At 47.3% G+C, this 24,384-nt stretch overlaps 1 protein-coding gene across 5 annotated transcripts in view; it reads right to left on the minus strand.

Annotated features, from left to right (window-relative positions):
* CENPC (centromere protein C) overlaps nucleotides 1-24,384 on the minus strand; it is a 250,358-nt gene that overhangs the window by 196,693 nt on the left and 29,281 nt on the right. For 3 of the 5 annotated variants that reach the window (XM_088463309.1, XM_088463307.1, XM_088463310.1), the window contains 4 exons: nucleotides 15,316-15,610; nucleotides 9,209-9,427; nucleotides 7,531-7,655; nucleotides 6,977-7,070 (listed from right to left, as the gene is read on the minus strand). In XM_088463309.1, the coding sequence (XP_088319435.1) occupies nucleotides 6,977-7,070; nucleotides 7,531-7,655; nucleotides 9,209-9,427; nucleotides 15,316-15,610 (733 nt within the window). Of the gene's footprint in view, nucleotides 1-6,976; nucleotides 7,071-7,530; nucleotides 7,656-9,208; nucleotides 9,428-15,310; nucleotides 15,611-24,384 lie in introns of those variants that run through there. The other 2 variants (XM_088463308.1, XM_088463312.1) reach the window with 2 other exon arrangements.

The following is a 24,384-nucleotide window of genomic DNA, read 5'->3' on the forward strand; positions in this document are numbered from 1 at the left end:
GTATCGTGAGGCCATGAGGTCCACGTCTGGTAGACCCCATTTGTCCAGCAGGAGCTGAAAGACTTCTAGGTGTAGAGACTACTCCCCTGCCTGCACGTCGTGACGGCTGAGAAAATCCGCTTCTCAATTGGGAATCCCCACTATGAACATTACGGAGATGGCTGGGAGATAGAGTTCGACCCATGTGAGAATGCGTGACACTTCTGCCATTGCTGACCGACTTCCGAGTGTCTCCCTGGTGATTGTGGTAGGCCGCTGCCGTGGCGTTGTCGTGCTGTACTTATACTGGCCTGCCCTGAAGAATATCCTGAGTGAGGGCTCTGTAGATGGCTCGGAGTTCTAGGACGTTGATTGGTAAGAACGCCTCGGCTGGTGTCCAACGTCCTTGGAAGGAGTGCTGGCTAGTCACTGCGCCCCACCCGCGGAGGCTTGCATCCGTGGTGAGGAGTACCCATTCCAAAAGGGGCGACACTTGTTTAAGTGGGACATCTGTAGCCACCAGGAGAGGGACAGGCGAACCTCCGGAGAGAGGCGCATCGTCTGGGAACTGATCAGATGGGACAGCCCATTCCACCTGGAGAGGATTTGTGTTGTAGGGGCCTGGAGAGGAAATGACCGAACTCCACCATGTCGAAGGTGGACACCATCGATTCTAAGGTCTGCATTGCAGAGTGAATTGACACTCTGAGCCTGAGAATCCAGGAAGGCTCCCAAATGTACCATTCTTTGAGAAGGGGTCAGGGAGGACTTTATCCAGTTGATCAGCCAGCCGTGCGTTTGTAGAAAGGCAGTGGTTACCTGTAGATGGCGGTGAGGGACCCCTGGAGAGCTTGCCAAGGGCAAGAGGTCGTCCAAGTATGGGAGCAGTCTGATCCCCTGACGACGAAGATGGGCCGCCATAACTGCCATGATCTTGGTAAAGACCCGTGGAGCTGTAGAAAGCCCAAAAGGCAGTGCTTGAAATTGGTAATATTGCTGTAGGACAGCAAACCGGAGATATTGCTGATGAGAGGGCGCTATAGGTACGTATAGGTAAGCATCCTGAATGTCCAAAGACACCATAAAGTCTCCAGGCCCCATAGCCAGGACATTAGAGCGTAGGGTTTCCATACGAAACCTGGGCACCCTGATAAACTTGTTCAGAGACCTGGAGGTGGAGGATAGGCCGATGAGACCCGATGGGCTTCTGAACCAAGAAAAGGGTAGAGTAATAACCCATCCCTCGCTGTGATGACGGGACCCGAATTATTACCGAGTGCAGCAAGGACGGAATGGCCTTCTGGAGGAGCAGGCTTTGCTAGGGTCCGATGGCCTATGCAAAACAACTGCTGGGGGGGCGCCTCAGGAATGAGAGGGTGTACCCTTGAGAGACCACTTCTTGTACCCAGGCGTGGTGGTCTGACATCAGAACTGGGCGAACTGCGAAAAAAGTTGGGCTCCCAACCTGGGAGCCCCCAGGAGGCGGACCACCCCGTCAGGCTGAAGGCTTGTTCTCATATTTGGTAGCTGGACGTCTAGTAGCCCAGACCTGTTTGGTCCTAGGCTTGGAGGCCTTTGTGGATGCCAACTGCCTTGGAAAGGACTGACCTTTAGCCTTTCACTGGGGATGAAAGGATGACATCTGAGGCCTCGTAGTAGATGCAGAGGGCAAGAAAGCCATCTTAGAAGCTGCCAAGGTAGTCACAATCTTGTCCAATTTTGGGCCAAACAGGATCTTCCCAGAGTAAGGCAGAGACTCCAAAGACTTTTCAGAGTCCGAATCTGCCTTCCATGACCGTAGCAAAATGATACAGCGGGCTACCACCGAAGTAACACATGCTTTTGAAGTATCCAAACCTACGTCTCCTAAATAGGAGGCTGCATCCCTAATGTGAGAGATGTAGGACAGCTGTTCCCGAGAAGCATCGGAGGGAGATGTGTCTTCTAGGGCCTCAGTCCAGCTCTCAATGGCTTTTGCCACCCAGGTCGTAGCCATGGCAGGACGAGCAATAGCTCCTGTAAGAGAAGGATTGAAGCTTGCCTGAAGTCTAAATACTCTATCTGAGGTCTCCTTCAAGGAGGTTGCTGTATGGATAGGTATGGTAGCGTTCTTAACCAGGCGTGTCACGTGGGAATCTACGGCTGGGGGAACTTCCCATTTAGCGCAATCACTAGCTAGAATAGGGTAAAAAATAAATCAAGCGTTTGGCAGCTGAAACTTTTTATTTGGCATATTCCATGCTCCACTCATTAGATCAGAAAGCTGATCAGAGTGAGGAAACTCTGGCAAAACTACCTTCTGTTGTTTAAAGAGTCACTCTTTTGGAGTGGGTTCTGTATCTACTATTTGGAGAACTGATTTTACAGCTCTCACTAGTGCAGGTATATTCAATTTAGACGGAGGCGCCTTCTCCCCAGAGAAGGGGGGGGGGTGTCAGAGTGAGAGAGGTCTGCGTCTTCTGTCTCCCCTGACGATAACTCAATCGGAGTTGAGCTGGGTGGGCTTGGAAGATAGCACAGCACGCTTAGTAGCTTTATTGGGTAAGTGCCTCTCCTTTTGCCACGTGTTGAAAAGCTGAAGAGGTAGCCACCAAACTCTGTACTGAAGTAGAAAGTATGTCTAGCCAGGGAGGGGGACAAAGGAGGTACGTGCAATGCAGTGAGTACCTGATGTGGCAAGCCCATAGGAGGAGCAACCACAGGGGCCGCTAGGCGGTCTGCAATCTTTGCCAACACCTGTGAATAGGAAGCCCAGGGGGAGTTCGTGAGGGGGCTGCAGGGGCCGACGGGCCAGGTGCAGTATAACAAGATGAACATTGACCATCTTGAAGTGAATCCTCTGGGGATAAACCTACCAAACAAACAGGACTTACAGGAAACCAGGGTAGGAGCAGTAGCCTGCTTGTTACTCTTGCCTTGGCTAGACATAGCTGCAAGGATAATATAGCACACAATATGGCACAGTGCAGTGAGCAACACAGATATATGCACAATATGGCACAGTGCAACACAGGTATACAGTATGTGACAGCCTTCACAAATACAAGTAGATGTGAAGTACAGTGAGCCCCCTATACACTAATATTCCATGGTTAATTGTGAAAGAAATAGGGAAAGGTATAAGCTGACAGTAGAAAGCCAGACAACAGAACTAGCATAGGTCACATACAATGCAGAAAATACATCTCACAGCTCAGAGGCGGCAAGACCACAGTGGAATGGCACTCTGAGCTGGGGGAGGGGCGAAGGGAGAGAGCTGACCTCCCATGTGCTGACATTAACCACCAGTTCCCTGGCATCTATGCGCCAGTAATATATGCCCTGGTGTTCTAGTGGAGTCCTGGACGGAACTGTGTCCACATCAGCGCCTCCGGTCTATCTCCAGAGGCCGGAGGGAACACAATACGCGGGAACCCGCCTTACCTGTTCCCTTGCGTCCCGGCTGCAGTCTGGGGACCGAGGAGCCACACTAGCCAGGTCCCACGGTCCCCCGCCGAGAGTACCTAGCCTGTGGCTGGAGCCGCGAAGGAGTGATGGAGCAGCAGCGCAGATGTCCATAGGACAGTCTAGTGCCGCTTGCTCTGTTACAGTAAAGTAAAATAAAAGAAAATCATAAAAATAAAGCTTGGGCTGCTTAAAAGCAGCCCCTCTGTTCTAGCATTGATCCAGCTCCTGCCTGACACCAACAAAACTGAGTTGCCTTCAGGCTGTGGGTGGGGTATAGGGGGAAGGACCTGAGCATCCTGGGATAGAAAAGGCTTTGCTGTTGGTGTCCGGTACTCCAAGTACCACCTATTGTCTCCCTGTGGAACCCTATGGACCCTAAAGAAGAAACACAGTTTTCCCAACTCTCTTGGTCAGTATAATGCTTCCTGAATCAAATGCCTTTGCCTTGTTCTGGATTAGAAGTGCTTGACCCTGTGGTTCAACCAAGATTGCACCATGCAGACATCTCGCTTGCCCCATCTATCCACAAAATGAAAGACTTCCCACTATGCAAGAGATGACTGCTGAAAAAAATTGGCTCCCAGTTTTCCAGCACATGGAAGACTTCCACCAGAGGAGGTCAAGCATTCAGCCTCGCATAACATATTATCCTGTATGTATCTTTCATTGATCGATAGGGTATGTCACTGCTGTGGCATTCTCCGACAGACCTCCACACAAAACTGGTATCCTCTGATTAGAATAAATGCCCACCTGATTTCCAGCCCTTTCATCTGGAACTTTGACTCCTCTGACAAGTGGCCTGAATGGTAACAGATCCAGAGTCCAGAAGGCTGACATTATTTGTCCCATTTTTTTCAGACCCATACCCATAAATCTTTTGACGCAGTTGCCCCTCAATATTCAGTGGAGAAACGTATGCACCCCTGGAGATACTCTGATGGACTAACTGAATCAATGATGGATGCGGTCAATCAGAAGCTCCCTCAAGAGAAACAGTGAAAACTGCACTACCACAAAAGGTTGGGACAAACTTCTCCAAGACCTTGCTGCATAAAATTGATGTCTGGATGTGAGCTAAAATTGGGCCTGATTCAGACCAGCTCGCGAGCGCTATGCGCTCGCAAGTGGGTCGATGGTGGCCCAGTGCGCATGACCGAGACCCGGATAGCGATGGGCAAACAGTCGCTCCGGGTCTCGTACCAAAGGGGGCGTGCTGTAGATGTTGAGTGACAGCACACCCACTTTGGTGGGCGGGCCGGGGGAGTGGCTGCCCAAACGGAGGCGTTCCCATGTGAACGCCTCCGTTTGGGGGTGGCCCCACTGACATCACGAGTGATGTCAGTGGGAGAGATTTCGGCTCTGAGAGAGCCTAAATCTCTCTGGGACTTGCGGCAACGAGACACTACCACAAGGGTCTCGTCGCAAGCCCGATGGTTGCAATGGTCTTGACCACCACGACCATCTTCCTGGCCGCTCGCTATAGCTGTGGGTGGTGACCCACAGCTATGCGAGCGGCCAGGAGGCCGCTCTAAAAAACCAGAAGGCTGGCCCTGATTCAGAGCGTCCGGCTCGGAATCAGGGCCATAGACCACACTACATCCTGTAATAAAAAAGGTTCATGACATATGACGAGAACACTAATGTCGGGCATAGAACAGCAAGAAACATCCGCTGATATGGTGGCAAATTAAACTTCGTATAGTTGATTGTTCATCTCGAAGAATCTAAGGTCTGGGATTTCTCTTACACATGGACCTGAAGACAAGCTTTGAAATCTTGCTATGATTAGCAGATTATTCAAGCAGAATATGACAGTAACCCACCTGGACAGAAGGGCAGCCATAACCTCCATGAACAGTCTCAGCACTGTAGCTAGACCAAATGGTAGAGCCAAGATCAGGCTGAACAGCAAAATTAAATAAGCAATGTCCTTCTCATTTAGGAACATTCATGTACAAGCCAATGATGTCCAGTACTCCTAACAATTCAAAAGTTCAGCCACCTTCCTCCAGGGCAGACTATACAGAGTGATATGCCAAAGTCTAAAGTGCAGGAGTCTGACAATTATGGATTTGGTGGCAGAAGTGGATTCCCTCATCCTTTTCTAGGCTTAGCCTCAGACACATTCCCTTATAACATGAGGGGACAGCTGCAGTACACAAAAGACAAAATGCAAAAAACCACAAAGAATCCAGAACACAGTGACTAAGAAGATTTCCCAATCGCAACTATGACTTCTAATATAATACTTCCCTACAAAAGGGCAGAAAGAAGGAGTTGCTAGCTATGGGCTTAATAGCACAGCACCTCAGTCCAGCACCAAAGGCAGTGTGTTCTCCCCAAAGCTGGACATCACCATTAGACTGCCAGGGAAGGGGGAGGAGGGAATTGCAGATCGAACCCCATCACAAAAAACAAGTAGCAGCCCACAGCACACCCTCTTCCCCCACTCCAACATACCACATACTGCCCAGTGGGCTCAGAGCAGGAGAGGGGAAGGCTGCAACTACACAATATCTGCAGCTCGGCTCTAGTGCAGGGTAGGCCAGGGCCTCCAGCGGGGGCAGCCTTGCTCAGTGAATACATCTACTGCCCACAGCGCCAGTGCACTCCGCAAGCAGGGATGGTCCCTTGCGCTGGGCAGTGTAAGAAAAAAGCCGGACGGAGCGACCATTAAAACTGGAGAACACTGAAAGGGACTGGTGACATCAAAAAGGAGAGAGCCTCTTCAAACTCCCATTGCCTAGTGTGGGGCTGCCAAGATTGGCGAACTTCAACCTGATTTTCGTGCTGGCACTGGGGACACTGCACCCTTAAACACAAATGGGAAAATGGTTTCCTCTCAAAGAGTAGAGAAGAGTCATATGCCATTACAACCACACCTCCAGTGTGTGATCTAATGCTGGCTGCCGCTGCCGGATTGCGCAGAGTTCCTGATCCCATTGAGAGTTTACAATTTAAAGTGTTTTTTTTGTGCGTGGGATAAATGTTTGCACCTTCTCGGATCACATAAACTCTATGAAAATGAAGTTATTTGGCTATCATTAAATTTATGAGCTTTAATGTCATTATTTAGCTTAATGCCAGCGGTTAATATAATATAACCTTTCTATTGCCTTTACTTTATTGTATTTTATACAGTATAATGTATATACTTTACTGTACATAGTTTAAGTGAACATCTTAAGACAAAAAAAAACACTTTAGAGCAGGTGTGGGCAATAGCCAGCCGTCCGGCTGCTGTGGGAATATACATCCAGCATGCCCTACCAAAATTTTGCAATGACGGCATGTTAAAATTGTGGCAGGGCATGCTAGGATGCGTATTTACACAGCATCTTGAGGGCCGCTTATTGTCCAGCCCTGCTTTAGAGCATAATGGTAGGAAATAAACATACATTATAAGCTTGTAATTTATCTGTTCAGACTACATTCCTCAAAAAGACTAGGAAGTCAAACACATGTGAATTTATTCATGCTAATAGATTTAAAAAAATGGACAATAATTACAGCATTTCCATTTACAAGACAATATAAACATTCTTACCTTCTATTCACAGAAAGATCGATTGCGCATTCCCGTATAATCTCAGATTTTTGCCTCTGAAAATCAATACGCTTTCCAAGATTAACTTTTGGTTCTTAAAAGGGAGATCAAAAGTGAGCAGAAACTAAATTAAAATTGTGTTCAACTGTATTATAAATTAAGGTTTAATGATTTGTTTCAGTTGATTGGTAAAGCATTAACATGTTTACTTCTTTCTGCAACAGACAAAACCAGTGCTGGTGCCTGCAAATCATAAAATGTGAACAAACCCTGTGCACCACAACATAGCTGAACCTAAGGATGACAGGTAAGCACAATTGACTTAATTGAATAATTTTTTCTGAATAAGAAACTTTTGGCCTAGGGATGCTGTTAAAAAAATGCTGATACTCTAGGGTGCCATCATTCAAGAAAGTTTGGGAACCACTGCATTAAGGTATAGAAATACATCAAAATAATTGTGTTGCTTTGAAGTTAATTTTACTGTCATGTCCTTGCTTGCTGCATCCTAAATTTTAACATAAACAGGTAGTGCTATGAATGGTCTGTCTCACCTGTAGATATTAATTTCTCTCTCTCTGGTCTTTGTCGAGGTGCTTTTGTATTTTTCGGGGTTGTAACCCAGGACTTTAAATTACAGTTGGATTCCTCACTTATTACAAACTCTTCATCTTCCTCTCTGAAAATATAAAATATTAGTTTATACAATTAAAAAAAAAATAATCAAAACAGCAATTTAATTTTAGACAAAGAAAAACAAAAACACCAGTTGTGGGTTGTAGGGAGCATTGTAAATAAACATCTTGCACACCAAAAAGATGACAATATACCTAAAGGAGAATAAAAGATTGTCAAATGTGATGCCCATACACTAAATATAAAAAATTAAAACATAGCTTTTGCCATGTGTGTAATAAACAGAAAGATTAAAAATTGACTGTGCACTTGTATCCGCCTCCTAGTTCATGTTGTAAATTAGCGTATTTTACATGAAAAATGGGAGAGAAACATCCCTTATATAAGATTGTGGAATAAAAGGTAGTATTACAGCGCAAACTGAGTTGCAGCTCCATGACCTTGGGTGGTCACCTTCATCTCTTAAAACAAGTCTTGGAAATAAAATATGGTCAGAGCGCTACTCATGCTGAGGCAGTTCTTATAGCCTTGATGAAATATGAAACACAAGAGAGGAAAAAAAACACACAATTCTGTGTGGTAATCACTGAATACCATAAAAAGGTATATATAGTCCTACTCAAAAGATAAGTGCTTGTATCACTGCATGTAATAGACCTTTTAGGGTCCCATTAGCTGCCCCCAGTTGTATCGGCTGGATATAGTGACATGCAGAGTCTGAGCCACTGATGTAATAGATAACCATCTGTCGTGGGTATTTTTCAGACGTTAAACAAGGGTTTCCTTCACTGGTCCACCTTATCACAGTCCTGTTCCCCAGCCACATCCACCGACCTGGATGAATGTTTGCGATAAGGTGGACTAGAGAGGTGTACCCTTGTTTGACCATCTGAAAAATACCTAAGACTCTGCATGTCACTATATCCAGCAAGCAAATGTGAGATGGAGCTAATGGACCCTGAAAGGCCTTTTACATGCAAGGATACAAGCACTAATCTTTCATGGCATTCAGTGATTACAGAAACTAAATTGTGTGGGTTTTTTTTTCTCTTTGGTTTCATATTTCGTCAAGGCTATAAACAACCATCTCAACAGGAGTAGCGCTCTGAACATATTTTATTTCCTTTATATAAGATGTTACATGTTTACATAGGTAGGGGTCAGAATAAAGAGTCAACGCAGGGAATAAGAAGTACAATTAAAAAGAGGGGTATCTGTGGTATCTCTCTCTACCAACAACCCCCACTCTACTCCAGTAGAGAAAAATGCACTCTCCAAATTGTTTCCATTTGTTTAAGATTTATTGTAGGAGGTCTTAATAACATGCCATCATGCTGACGTTTCAATTCTTTTAAGAATCTTTATCAAGGCTGTATCATAGGCAACATTCACAATGGGCGTGTTCACCTGTAGTCAGTCTTCGCATGCTAGTGAAATACACATATAAGCATCTCAAAAAATAATTTCTATTTTCTTAATTTCTTTATTTTTATCCCTTAATATATTAATGTATTCTGTATTGAAAAAACTGAATCACATCTCTTACATACCACATATATTTACATAGCACAGTAGGAAAAATAAATGTGGAAATACCCAATATCAGCATTTTCTGTATATGAGGTCATTGGGACTTTTGTGGCATCAAGCTTCCCAACACTTGGCTTTTCAGCTTTATGCAGTCTTGACGCTTGAGTATTATTTTCCAAATCATCTATAGATATTTTAGACGGCAACTTCTCTTCAGATGTTTTGGAAGCCATCCTTGTGAAGACATTGTTATTTTCGGTTAATGTTGCATCTTTGAAACTTAAACTGCAATTAAAAAGGATAATTTTAAACAATTTAGACAATTGGAAACATAGCACTCACATATATTTAAATACTAAAAAAACATACACATAATAAAAAAATTAGAAAGTGAAATGAATCACTGTATCTAGGAGACCTGGATCCTGTTACTAAACCATAAAGTAACAATGAGAGATATGGTAAGAACTTACCTTTGTTATCTCTCTTTCTTCAAAGTCCATAGGGTCCACAGGGAGACCTTGGAGTATAGGTTGGGAATCAAATCCGGGCACCACATAGTTAAAGCTTTCAGCTCCCAGGATGCACTGGGTCCACTCTCCCTATAACCCTGCCCCCAAACCAGAGGCACCTCAGTTTGTAAGTAGCCGGAGGAGGAAAGAGAGAGAGAACAAAAGACTGGAACACAAGAACCACACTCACAGAGAAGGAGACTGGAAACCGGTGACCAGTAACATAGTCCATATGAAGCCAGGTGCGTGAGGGCGGGTGCCCTGTGAACCCTATGGACCACAGGGATAACAAAGGTAAGTTCTTACCATATCTCTCATTTTCTTCTTCAGGGTCCATAGGCTCCACAGGGAGACCTTGGGGACGTCCTAAAGCAGTCCTTTAAAAGGGTGGGGACGACTTCTGCGCTGAGAGGAGAATTATTGGCAGGCCATCCTTTCTTGTGAAATCCATAGAGCACAAATTAGGAGTCAAATTTCCCTAAGGAACTGGTACGGTCCACGTAAATCCTGAGAGCACGGACCACAGCCAAAAGAGGCCCCACCTGCAGAGACGACAGGTGACTGAAAGGCCGGTACCAAAAGTTCCTGAATAAAAAGGAATTCAGAAACCACCCTAGGAAGAAACACAAGGCTAGTGCGACTCACAGCCCTGTCTAGGTGAAATATCCAGAAGAGGGAACCACAGGAAAGCGCCCCCATTCTGACACTCTCCTAGCAGACGCACCCGTCTTAAGAAAGAGAGTCTTAGTAATAAACCACGTAAGGTTTACCGAAACCAGTGGTTCAAATGGAGGCCCTTGGAGGGCCCGATGAACTACTGCCAAATCCCAAGGACCCCTAGGGGGACAAAGGGAAGTAGAATCCAGAGGACACCCTTAAGGAAGGTCTAGATACCAGGAGTGGAACAATTCTACGCTGGAACCATACTGACAATGCCGAGACCTGCACTTACAGGGAAGCCAGGCGGAAGGCTAGACCCAATCCAGCTAGATGGAATGCCAGGACTCTGGAAATCCTAAACACTTGAGGATCTTAGCTACTGGTACGATACCATTAGAAAGATGTATGCCACACTCTGTGGCAGATTCCAGCAGAAGCTGGCTTACGCGCTCTAAGCATCCTGATGAAAACAGAGCCAGATAATCCTTTGGACCTTAGTAGGGAGGCAGTCAAAGACGGACGATCCAGGTCCGAGGAAAGGCAAGGACCCTGAGACAACAGGTCCAGATGGTGAGGTAGCATGAACAGAGTGCCGATGGAGAGACTCCGAAAAACTAAGCACTAGTTACATCCAAGTTAAGCTGGAGCCACCAGCAGTACAGTACCTCCGTCTTGATTGAACTTCCGAAGAACTTGAGGAAGAAGGGAGACCAGAAAGAACAGGTACGCAAATTGGAAGGTCCACTTCACTGACAATGCATTTCCGAAGGTTGCTTCGGTATCTCCAGATCGTACACCGGCAGTTTGCGAATGTGTCGGGAGGCCATGAGGTCCACCTCTGGGAGGCCCCATCTGCTCACTAGGAGTTGAAACACCTCTTGGTGAAGAGACCAGTCCACAGGATGCACGTCGTGATGGCTAAGGAAGTCGGCTTCCCAATTGAGAACTCCCAGAATGAACACTGCAGAGATGGCCGGGAGGTGACCCTCTGCCCATGACAGAATGTGTGACACTTCTGTCATTGCTGCCCGACTTCGGGTGCCTCCTTGATGTAAGCCACTGTTGTGACATTGCCGGACTGAACCTGTACAGGTTTACCGTGGAGTATGTGTTGGGCCAGTGTGAGGGCCCTTAGACAGCTCGAAGTTCCAATATGTTGATTGGTAGGGTTAAATCGACCGATGTCCAACGGCCCTGAAAGAAGTGCGGACCGCTCACTGCGCACCAGCCCCGGAGACTGGCATCCGTTGTAAGGATTACCCAGTCCGGGCTCCAAAAGGGGGCAACCCTTGGTTAGATGAAATGGCTATAGCCAACCATATAGAGACAGACGCGCCTCCGGAGAGAGCATTATCGTATTGACATTGATCAGAGTGAGAAACCCGTTCCACCTAGAGGATCAGTTTTTGCAAAGGCCTGGAATGGAACTAAGCATATTCCATCATGTCGAAGGTGGACACCATGGATTCCAGAACCAGCATTACTGAGTGTATGGACACTCGTCGACTGTGGAAACATCTGTGCACTCGTAGTTGAATAGTGGAGATCTTGTCTGACGTCAGAAAGATTCCCGGATTCTGAGAATCCAGCAGGGTTCCCAGATGAATCATTGTTTGTGAGGGATTCAGGGAGGACTTTTTCCCAGTTGATTAACAATCCGTGCTTGTGAAGGAAAGCCATGGTTAACTGGAAATGGCTTTGAAGCACCTCTGGGGATTCTGCTAAGAGCAGGAAGCCGTCCAGAAACAGTCTGAGAAATGAGAGGGCGTACCCCTGAGAGACCCTATCTCTTACCCAAGCATGGTGGTTTGACACCAGCACTGGGCGAACTGAAGAAGTCGGCCTCTCACTCTGGGATCCCCCAGATGAAGGCCAGTCCAGTCAGGCTGAGGGTTATCCTCAGGTTTAGAAGCAGGGCGTCTGGTGTACCAGGTCTGCTTGGTTCTGGGTATGGCGGCCCTCATGGAGACAGAATGCCTATGAAAAGAACTGGCCCTTAGGCTTTCCTTGAGGACAAAAGGACTTAACAGATGTAGCCCGAAGCCGTGTAGTGGAAGTAGCTGAAGGCAGAAATGCAGTTTGTGATGCTGCCAACGTTGCTACAATCAAGGTCAGGGCCAAACAAGATCTCCCCCGGATAACATTGCGGTCGAAACCATGGAGGTTAGGAGACTGGCATCCAATGTTGCTCCACCAACATAGTAAACTGCATCTTGAATGTGAGCAACAAAAGACATCTGATCCCCAGGAGCTTCTGAGGGAAAAAAAAAAAAAAAAGTCTTCAAACGCACCAGCTCTCTATAGCATTAGCCACCCATTCAATAGCCATGGTTGGACGGGCAACAGCCCCTGAAAGAGAATACATCGATTTCAGGCAAGCTTCCACCTTCCTATCCATAGAATCCTTCACGGAAGGAATGGGAGGCGTAGAAGCGCTCTTTATCAAGCGAGTAATCTGAGAATCCACCGCAGGAGGTGATTCCTATTACTTGCAACATGAGGCCAAACGTTTTTGTGACACCGCTTATCTGGCAATTGCCAGACCTCCACCATGTGATCCACCCGCTTTTCAGAGAATTGGATAACAGCCAAAGACACTTTAACTTGCTTAAACTGAGGGTGATTTGATTTAGGTGCAGGTCCGACATCCTTTATAACTAAGATGGAACTGACCGCCAGCACCAAAGCAGGGATATCAGTACTTGATTTAGGCTCCCACTCGTGATGAAGGAATAGGAGCCAGACACATCATCCATCCCTACCTTGTCTGACAATCTGTGTTAGACAGCCGTGCAGACTGGGAAGACACCACAGGGCGTTTAGACGCCTTCTTAGGTTTGTGCTTCTCTAACATGGTCTAAAAGGCCGTAGTTTAGGAAAGACATCCACCCAGGGTGGCTGTTGTGATAATCCCTGCAAGGGAAATGACAGACTGTTGTGGTACCTGAGGGGATTGCATGTACTTGAATAGCCCTGGTAGGGAGCGTGTGTCACAGGGGTAGACTGCAAGAACTGTGAGATACCCTGAGGGGGAAGGATGGTATGTTGAGGTAACCCCAAGTGGGTTACAACTGTGGGGGCCGCCAGGCGATCCACAATGGAGGCCAAGGTCTGAAAAAAATAAAAAAACGCCTAAGGGGGTCCTTTAAGGGGCCCAGCACCTGATGGCACCTAATACATAACCCTTCCTGAGTCAAATCCTCCTTACTCACACCTGCAGAACATAACTTGCAGGATAGCAAAATGGGTGCAGTATTATCCATTTCCTGGTCAGACATATCTGACTAACAATCATTGTGGAAATATCAAGCAGCACTATACTGGTCTTGACTGACACTAGGACTAGCTGCAGGGACCCACTATCAGCGTATGCAACACACAGTTCCACTAATATATGGCAACGTGCTGCAGGCAACAGTATGTGACCAACCTCACAAATATTGACAAAGTATATGTGAGGTCTCCGAACCACCCTAAGTACACCTGTATTAGGGCAGATTGTAAAGAAAAGGGATAGATATAAACTGACAGTTGAGAGAAAAAGCACAGACAGCCAGCGCTAGCATAAGTCACATATATAAACATTACATACAATATACTGCAAATGGCACTAGAATCAACTGCCCAGATTCAGTGTCTGGGAAGGCTATAGCGCTGTGTACACTGATCCAAAGGCGAGGTACGCAGGGGGACTGGACCAAACGTTGACCTAGGAGATCTGCGATGTACCACAGAGATAAAATGGCCACTGGAGACCTCAGAGGAAGCATGGCCCAAGGAGGAAGCAGCTCAGCAAAGCCAGACCGTAGACTGGAAAGGCGTGCTGAGCTGAGGGGAGGAGCCGCTACAACAGGGGAGGCTGTCTCCCCTGGCTGACAATTAACCCCCGGGATGCCGGCTTCCCGCACCGATATTGTCCCTGGTAGTCTAGTGGAAGCGCAGGGTATGGGGGGCCTGCGTCCACCTCAGCACCTCCGGTCTGTCCCGAGACCAGAGGCAATGACTGCTCATACGCGGGTCACCGAAAGCTGTGACCCGCCATACCTTGTCCCCGTTGATCCGGCCGCAGTCAGGGAAGTCCACGGGGCCCGGCTAGCACGGACCCAGTGGTCCTGCCAAGATCCCCAGATCAGTACTGGCACTGCGGCGTCGGCGGGGTGATGGAGCAGCAGCACAGATGTCCAATGGACAGTCTGTTGCTGCGCGCTCAGGAGATAAGTAAAACTACCACAAAATCATAAAAATAAAATGAAATAAGATGGCCTCTCTGCGATAACTGTGACCCGACTCCGGCCGGGCACCTACTCAAACTGTGGTGCCTCTGGCTTGGGGGCGGGGTTATAGGGAGAGTGAACACAGTGCATCCTGAGAGCTGAAAGCTTTAACTGTGTGTGGTGCCCGGACTTGGTACCTCATTCAGAGGCGCTCGCAAAAAGCGCTTTTTTTTTTTTAACCCAGCCTTCTGGCCGCTCACTAAGCTATGGGTGACCACCCACAGCTTTTGCGAGCGGCCAGGTGATGGTCGCGATCATCGCGACCATCGGGCTTGCGACGAGACCCTTGTGGTAGGGTCTCGTCTGCCGCAAGCCCCAGTGAGCTTCCTGCTCAAATAGAGCAGGAAGATCACTACTGACATCACGAGTGATGTCAGTAGGGCCGCCCACAAACGGCAGGCGTTCCTTCAGGAACGCCTCCGTTTAACCAGCCACCCCCCCTCCCCGTTTGTAGCGAGCCCCGGAGCGTGTGAACTTCTCACTCGCTACGGGGCTTGCGCGCGCAGTGCCCCACCATCGGCCTGTTTGCGAGCGGGTCTAAATGAGGTCCTTGGTTCCCAAACTAAACCCCAAGGTCTCCCTGTGGAGCCTATGGACCCTGAAGAAATTACTATTTTCGTATATGTCCTTGTGACCACTTTTACTTCCTGCTGGCTGTGCCTTTATATATTTGGGAAGAAACTTCTGTGATCCTCAATTGCTATGAATATAAACTATAAAACCTTACCACTTTCTCGCATGAAGGTTAGAAGTTGGGATTGGGGGTTCCTGCACAACTGAACTGTCAGAACTGTACAGCCGTTCTCTGGATTTTGCTGGACTTTTGGTGGACAGGCTGTCTGATTCACTGGCCGCTTCATTCAAACCTTCAATCAGCGAGGGTATTACATCATAAGCATCATCTTCTGACTCTTCAGAAAAGAGTTTTTCATCACAGTTGTTTACATCAGGAGGGTGTTCCGTTTCTGAATCTGCACTCATCAAAATATCTGCAAGCTTATGAGTTAGTACATTTGTCTCTCCTACAAAAGATAAAACAGAATATGGGGAAAAAAAAACAATAATCAATCAGAAATGTAAATACATTTTAGTGCTTAGTATTTCTATGACATTAGTACAACTCTTTCAATGTGCCATCTAGTGGCAGAAAAGTTAACTACAGGGAATTTCAATATTATGGTTTAGAAAACACATTGGAGCCACATAAGACTATTTTTCTGTATGCCTTTCTGCAGATGGACCATCTATGCATGAGCTTGGTTTCATAGACATCATCTTTATCAGTGCGCACGTGTACTATCCCAATACTAGGTAAAAAGATCTGTCTTTCAACAGGTGTATTTACACATTCACACAACTCTGTATAGCCCATCATTCTGTTCCATGCTCTTGCTAAAGTTTACTTAAACGCGAACACCCCAGTACAAAAGAGTTACACCACTACAGCCTACCCTGGCACCTACACATTCAGGGAACCCACATTACAAAGAAAGGGATCTCCTCTTTCAAATGATGTGCCCACTCCGTTTTTATCTGGTGCTCGCTATACAGTAACATACTATACAGAAAATGTTTTAAAGAAATCCAGAGATGGAGGAGTTCTTATACCCAAATCTTCCCATCCTGGCATTAATAAACACAGGTGGCCTCATTTCATGCAGTAGAAAGTGTACTTTTCAAATTGCTAAGCTATGCTATATTATTCGTGAACATTTTATTCAACCTTAACAAAAAGAAAAAACAAAATTATTCATTAAAAACCTTTGTATAGGATCCTGATTTATGCCATTTTGGAATGGTGAATTTATCGCTAAGCAAAAACAATTAAAAACTATTTTGGTGATGGATAGAAAAAAAAAAAAAAAAAGTAATAAAAGTCAACAATATATAAAACATTACATTTATTTTTTATCAGTAAAATGTCTAAAAAAGACAAGTGAAACATTAGACAAATGAAACAAAAATGTTATTACGTGTGGCTAAATGAAAAAAAAAAAAAAAAAAAAAAAAAAAACAAGCTGTTTCATTTATATTAGAACTTGAAGAGCATACAATAAATGATATCACTAGAGTGATTAAAAATTGATTTTGCATACAACAAAGCTGCTATATATATATATATAGCATATATACACACATACACAAACATGTGTCCCGATCACTGCCCACTTCTATTGAGAACACGGCTGCTTGCAGCCGCGCCAGGAGGGGTTCCCGCCGGGTGCTCGGGTACACTGTGGCCAACAGTGATCGGGACACACTAGAGGGGAATCCGAGGGTGCAGATGGACCAGCTGGTCCCTCTGATATAGACGGCTGAAGGAAGTTAAGCTTCCCACAGCCGCCTAGTGGTCATTTTTGGTTGTGGTCGCATCTGTTGCGACCATGCCAGGCAAGTGGTTAACGTAACCTATCAGTACATACTCCAATGGCAAATAATTATACTCAGATTTACTTGATCAACAGTAGAGGGGGTAATATATATTATACACAACGTTGTTACGTATTATCTACAATTTAGCATTATCATTTGGCATGTTTATTCATATGTAGATGTTTCAACTAAGATCTGTGCACAGAGGGAAACACTCTATTTCATGTGCCCCCAGAGAAGTTATTCCTATAACCATGCAAAAATCTCTACACTGCAGAAAAGTAATACAGTCTAGTAATGGGAGATCTCCCCTAAATGTGCTTTCAATAATTAAGGAGCAACCATATTAGAAAGAGGGGGTCCTGTTTTTCAGAATACGGGGACTCCTAAAACTTGTATTGTGATCACCAGACAATGTCACTCTGTACTACACAAAACATATATTTTCCATATATAGGAGGGAGCGGACACTACGTGTTCTACCCTTATTTCAACTTACGCGGCCCCCTAATAGCAATTGTGTAGTGATCCCAAGAGAACTGCAGTGTATTACACAGTGCTATGGAAAAATTAGGTTTTCCATAGATATGGGGGGGGCACCACGTTGTGTCCTATCTCCCCCATACTGATCAACACACATTGGGCAGACTTAAACAGGTCTTCCTCATATTGTACCAATTAAGAAAAAGGAGTCCCTCCAATACTGAAGTAGGTTTCCTAGTTTTTAAAAATGGTATACCTTGTTGGGCTGTGATATTATATTGTACATCCATATGGTTAGCATGCAAACCAAAACAGCAAAAGCCTATACATAGAATCATGCATGTTTGCGATTTTGGAATGGTGAATTAATGTCGAAGAATAAAATCAGGTTTGCTTTCGGGACTCTCTCTTAAAATTTCAATTAAAAAAACAACACTTTTTAGGCCATTTGAGTCACAGTTTATTTGAGCAAGTCACATATATTGCCAAAACAACCCCACATCTACCATCTGTGAACAAAGATTCCCCCCAGTGCAGTTATACACTGCAGAGATAGCCCCTGGTGCTAACCATATAGTACAGAGACACCCCCCATCCCCTAGTCAGTGTTCTCCCCAGAAATTTTTTCCAGCCGGATGGCATCAAGAAGTAGCCGAGTGGGGGGCCTTCGCAATTATGCACACGGCGGGAAAAAGGGTGTCTCCCTTACCATTCCAGCCCGACAGGTCTCAGGCTGCTCCCCCATTGGCTCTCAATCAAAAGTGTCCATTATGCAGTGCACCCTGTAGTTATTCCCAAATGCAGTGCCCCCTGTATTTGTGCCCTTTATACAGTGTCCCCTGTAGTTATCCCCTTTATACATTACCCCCTGTAGTTTTGCTTTGCCCTTATGCAGTGCCCCCAGGCTGAAGTAGTGCCCCTATTCAATGCCTCCAGGCTGTTCCCTAATGCAGTGCCCCCAGGCTTAAATAGTGCCCCTTATGCAGTGCCACCAGACTGGCCCCTTATGCAGTGCCCCCAGTCTTAAATAGTGTCCATTATGTAGTGCCCCCAGGCTGGTCCCAGCCCAGAACTTACCTTAACATTCCCGGTGCTCGCGCTCCCACTCCCGCTGACTCACTCTGACTGGATCTAATGGATCCAGCAGGCATGCAGGGCAGGCTCCACACGTCGCGGGTGATGCCATGACGTCACCCGCACAGTGCATCACTGGGAATGCTTGCTTCTGAAGCAATCGGAGGCTTCTTTAGCCTCTGGTCGCTTCAGAGGCCAGCGTTAAACAGCAGGGGTCGGCGAGGGTGACCGGGAATGTGGCGGGGGAAAGTGCTGTCCGGTAGACTGTTTCTGCCGGGCGATGAGCCGGCAGAAAACAGCCTGGGGAGAACACTGCTAGTGCCAACAATATACTGCAGATGTTCTCGCTCCTGCCTTTCTGTGCAAATATTGCACAGAAACTTCACTTGTGCTGACCAAAAACTGGAATGGGTATGATATCCCGGCTGTCGGGATGCCGCTGGTCACAATACGAACAGCGGCATCCCGACAGCCAGAATCCCGACACACATAGCAAGTAATGGTGAGTATTTTCCCCACCCTAACCCTCCCTCCCCGGGTGCCTAAACTTAACTCCCCCCCCCTTCCTAGTGCCTAAACCTAACTTCCCCCTCCCCGCACCCTAACCCTCCCTCTCGATGCCTAACCATAACCCTCCCCCTAATGCTTAAACCTAACCCCGCTACCTTACGCTTCCCTCCCCCTGTACCCCGATACCCTTCGGGATGCCGACAGTCGGAATATAGGTGCCGGGATCCCGACTTGTCGGGATTTCGGCGCCGGTATTTAGACCGTTGGGTCCCGTACGCCGGGATGCTGACTACATCCCCCAAAAACCTTGTGTCAGGCATGTATTGCAGAAACAAACCATCAGCTATACACTACACTGATATCCCCATTATGCACATAACAAATTCCCCATGCCTGCCATATTTTCTCCTGCTCAACCATACAATGCACAAATTACTATCCAAGTCAATTAAAAGTACATGATTTTGACAGCCATACACTGCAGAACCCTAATGTGCCAGCCATACACTGCACAGATACTACCTCCTCGTGTCACCCATCCATGCACGTTACCTTCCCCCCTTGTGCCTGCCATTAACATTAATACTGCAGAAATAGAAGCTCCATGTCATCAAAACATTTCAGAAACAGTACCACTCCTGAGTCAACACAGGACATACAATTCATAGATCCTCTAGCACCACAAAAAATTGCAGACACCCGGTGGTCCCCATTACTAGGTAAGTACTAGACTCACAGCAATCCCTATGGCACTTAAGATTGCTCTCTATTTCCTTAAATTCATGCTGCTTCATTAAAGTCACCAAAAAAGCTTGTACCTATGAGAACGTCTCAAGATCTTTTACTGCTTGAGCTCTGCATTAGAATGGTAAGAAAGCATTGTGGACTTAGGTCCGGATCCAGACCCGCTCGCGAGCGGGTCGATGTTTCCCCACTGCTCATGCGGCCCCTCCGGCGTGCGCATACACGAGCCCCAGCGAGTGATGGCAGCTCCATCGCTCACTACAAGACCATCACCAGGCCGCTCGCACTAGCTGTGGGTGGTCACCCACAGCTTTGCGAGCGGCCTGAGGGCCGGAACAAAAAAAAAAAACGCCCTGATTCAGAGCGAGCGCTCGCAAAAGCGAGCGCCTGTGAAGCAGGTCCTTAGGGCCTGAATGCTATGGCAACTGCAATCTCTTACAGATCGTAATTGCTAAAACATACTAATGCCTTCCAAAGCTTAGCCGAACATAGGGACGCCCACTGCTGCCCTCTCATATACGTCTGATAATGTACAACAGCGTAAAATAAGAGATATGGTAAGACCTTACCTTTGTTATCTCTATTTCAACAAAGTCCATAGGGTCCACAGGAGACCTTGGGGTATAGGCGATGGCTCTGCTGTCGAGCACCACATAGTTAAATTCTTTGCCTCCCAGGATGCATCATGGGCCCCCTCCTATACCCCGCCCCAGACCAAGTCACCTTCAGTTAAGTAACAAGCCCATGGCCGGAGGAGGAGAAACAGAGAGCGCGACAGTCTGGAACACACAAGGATCACATACTCACACGGAAGGAGACAGAAAACCGGTGACCAGTACACAACCCAGCTGAAGCACAGAGACGTCAGGGTGGGAGTCCTGTGGACCCTATGGACTTCATTGAAATAGAGATAACAAAGGTAAGGTCTTTCCATATCTCTTATTTTCAACTGCAGGGTCCATAGGGCTCCACAGGAGACCTTGGGGATGTCCCAAAGCAGTCCCTTCAAGGGTGGGGACGCTCCTGTGCAGAAAGAAGAATCCGCCGCCCGAAGGAAGCATCCTGAGAGGCAAAGGTGTCAAATGCGAAATAACGCACAAAAGGTATGGACAGAGGAACTGTCGAGGCGCCACGGCAAGCTGCCAACGAAGGACCCACAGACCGAGTCGAATGAGCAGTAACAGAGGGCAGTGCTGGAATGCCCTCACGAGCATAAGCCTCAGAAATAGATCCACCTAGCCAAAGTTTGCTTCTTGGCCGGCCAACCCTTCTTGTGGAACCCATACAGGACGAACAAAGAGTCCGACTTCTGAAGAGATCTAGTGTGGTCCACATAATCCTGAGCGCCCGTACCACATCCAAAGAAGCCTCACCAGCAGAGAAGTCTGGGGATTAAAGACCGGAACCACAATTTCCTCATTAATGTGGAAATTAGATACCTTCGAGAAGGAAGCCAGGTCAGGTCTGAAGCACGGCCCTGTCCTGATGAAAGATCAGAAATGGAGGGCGATACAAGAGAGCCCATGAATCTGACACCCTCCTGGCTGAAGCAATAGCCAGAATGAAGACAGTCTTAACTGTTAGCCATTTGATATCCACTGAGCCCAGTGGTTCAAATGGAGGTCCTTGGGAGAGCCCTCAGGACCACTGCCAGATCCCAAGGAGCCACTGGAAGAACGAAGGGATGCTGAATACGAAGAACACCTTGCATAAAGTTACGGATATCAGGAAGTGGAGCAATCCTATGCTGAAACCAAACAGAAAGGGCAGAAACATGCACCTTCAGCGAAGCCAGGCGGAGACAAAGATCCAATCCTGCCTGCAGGAAAGCCAACACTCTAGATACCCGAAAAACCTGGGGATCGTAACCTCTAGGCTGACACCAAGCAAAGTAGGTATATCATATCGTATGGTAAATCCTGGCTGAAGCCGGCATCCATGTTCTGAGCATAGTATTGACCAAAGAGCTAGAAAAACCTTTCGACCTTAGGAGGGATGTCTCAAGAGCCACGCCGTCAAAGACAGACACCCCAGGTCCGGGTAAAGGCAAGGACCTTGAGACAACAGGTCCGGACGTTGAGGCAACAGCCATGGAGTGTCGATGGAAAGACACTGAAGATCCGAGTACCAGTGACACCTAGGCCATGCCGGAGCCATGAGCGTCTACCAGAAGAGCCTCGGAGTCTCTTGTTCTGGACCCGAACCTTGGTACCTTGCGGATGTGCCGAGATGCCATGAGGTCTATTTCTGGAAGACCTCACCTGTCCACCAGGAGTTGAAATACCTCCTGGTGAAGAGACCCTGGATGCACTTTGTGACGGCTGATGAAGTCCGCTTCCCAGTTTAGTACTCCTGGTATGATACAGCTGATATGGCAGGAAGATAGTCTTCCGTCCATGACAGAATGCGGGACACTTCCGCTAGTGCTGCTCGACTTCGAGTTCCTCCTTGACTGTAGATGTAAGCCACCGTCGTGGCGCTGTCCGACTGAACCTGCACAGGCTTTCCGTGTAGCAGGATTCCGGCTTGTTCTAGAGCCTTGGAGACCACCCGAAGTTCCAATATGTTTATCGGAAGGGCGGACTCATCGTCTGTCCATCTTCCCTGGAAGAAGTGTGGTCCTATCACTGCACCCCAACCTCGGAAACAGGCGTCTGTCGTTAGAAGGACCCAGTCCGGGATCCAGAAGGGGCGACCCTTGGTGAGGTGATCCCTCTGAAGCCACCAGGACAGAGACAGACGCACCCCGCCGCGAGAGAGAACAAAAGTTTGCTTCCGAATCTGATGAGAAGATCCGTCCCACTTGGATAGGATCAGAATCTGTAGAGGCCGGGAATGAAACTGGGCAAACTCCACCATGTCAAACGTCGACACCATGAAGCCCAGCAGCTGCATTGCCGAGTGAACAGACACTCGACGATTGTGCAAGCATGTGCGTACCCGCGTCTGCAAGGTGGAGATCTTGTCCCTGGTCAGAAAGATCCTCTGCTGCTGCGAATCCAACAGTGCCCTGAGATGGAGCATACTCTGTGAGGGGGTCAGAGAGGACTTCTTCCAGTTGATTATCCACCCGTGAGACTGGAGTACCAAAATTGTCAGCTGGAGATGGTGAAGTACCTCTTGAGACCTGGCCAGGAGTAAAAGGTCGTCCAGGTAAGGCAACAGGCGGACCCCTTGCAACCGCAGATGGGCTGCCATTATCGCCATGATCTTGGTAAACACCCTTGGTGCGGTAGACAGGCCAAACGGAAGGGCCTGAAACTGGTAGTGTTGCTGCAGCACATCGAACCTGAGAAACTTCTAGTGAGCAAAAGCAATTGGGATATGCAGGTATGCATCCTGAATATCCAGGCAACCATAAAGTCCCCAGGTTCCATAGCTAGTATAATAGACCGCAGGGTTTCCATTTTGAACCGAGGTACCCTGAGAAATTTGTTAATGGACTTGAGGTTGAGGATAGCCCAGTAAGAACCATTTGGTTTGGAACCAGAAAGAGGTTTGAATAATAGCCCGTTCCCCTCTGTGGGTCCGGTACCAGAACTATGACACCCGCCTGGAGCATAGAGCATATAACTTTCTGGATATCCGAGGCCATGCCCTTGTGTGCCTGAAGTCCCGCAGTGAAGAACCGGTGAGGAGGTCTGCTGCGGAAGGAGAGGGCGTACCTGTGAGAGATCACTTCCCTTAACCAAGTGTCTGTGGTGGTCTGGCACCAGCACTAGGCAAACTGAAGAAGTCGTACCCCCACCTTGGGATCCCCCAAGAGGAGGCCCGTCCCGTCAGGCTGAGGGCTTATCGTCAGGCTTGGCAGCCAGACGTCTGGTGCTCCAAGCCTGTTTCTTAGGCTTTGCAACCTTCTTGGTTCCTGCAGGCCTAGGAAAGGACTAAACCTTAGGTTTTCCCTGAGGACAATAGGTCCGAAAGGACGAGGTCCTCGATCCTGAAGTAGTCGGGGCTAAACGGAGACAGGCAGACTTTGCAGCTGCCAAGGTATCCACAATCTTGTCCAGATCTGGACCAAAAAAAACTTTTCTATTGAAAGGTAAACATTCCAACCCTTTCTTAGACTCCACGTCAGCCCACCAAGACCGTAGCCAAAGAGAGCGACGCACCGAAACAGCCGCCACTGAAATTCTCGATGCTAGGAGGCTAACATCCAAAGCAGCCTCCTTGACATATGTAGCTGAATCCCTGAGATAACCTACCAGTTTGATCTGCTCACTGGTAGCATCCAACGGTAAGGACTTCTCTATAGATTTCGCCCAACAGTCCATGGCCCTGGCCATCCAGCAGATGGCCATAACTGGTCTTGAAGCCCCTCCTGAAAGGGAATAAATTGATTTTAAGCACACCTCCACTTTTCTATCCGTAACATCTGTTAAGGATGACATGGACGGTATAGGTAGTGTAGCACTTTTCACCAGGCGTGTAATGTTAGAATGCACCTGCAGAGAGGCTTCCCATTTAGAGAAATAATTTTCTTCAAACGGATAAGCATAAGTCAACCTCTTTTGAGGCTGAAACAGTTTACCTGGGGATTTCCAAGCCTCCTCCAAATGCTCCACCAATTGATCAGACAGAGGAAAAACTGTAGCAGTACTTTTTACCTCCT

The sequence above is a fragment of the Taudactylus pleione genome, unplaced genomic scaffold (genome assembly GCF_031769625.1).
Source record: "Taudactylus pleione unplaced genomic scaffold, aTauple2 ptg001339l, whole genome shotgun sequence".
NCBI lineage: Eukaryota > Metazoa > Chordata > Amphibia > Anura > Myobatrachidae > Taudactylus > Taudactylus pleione.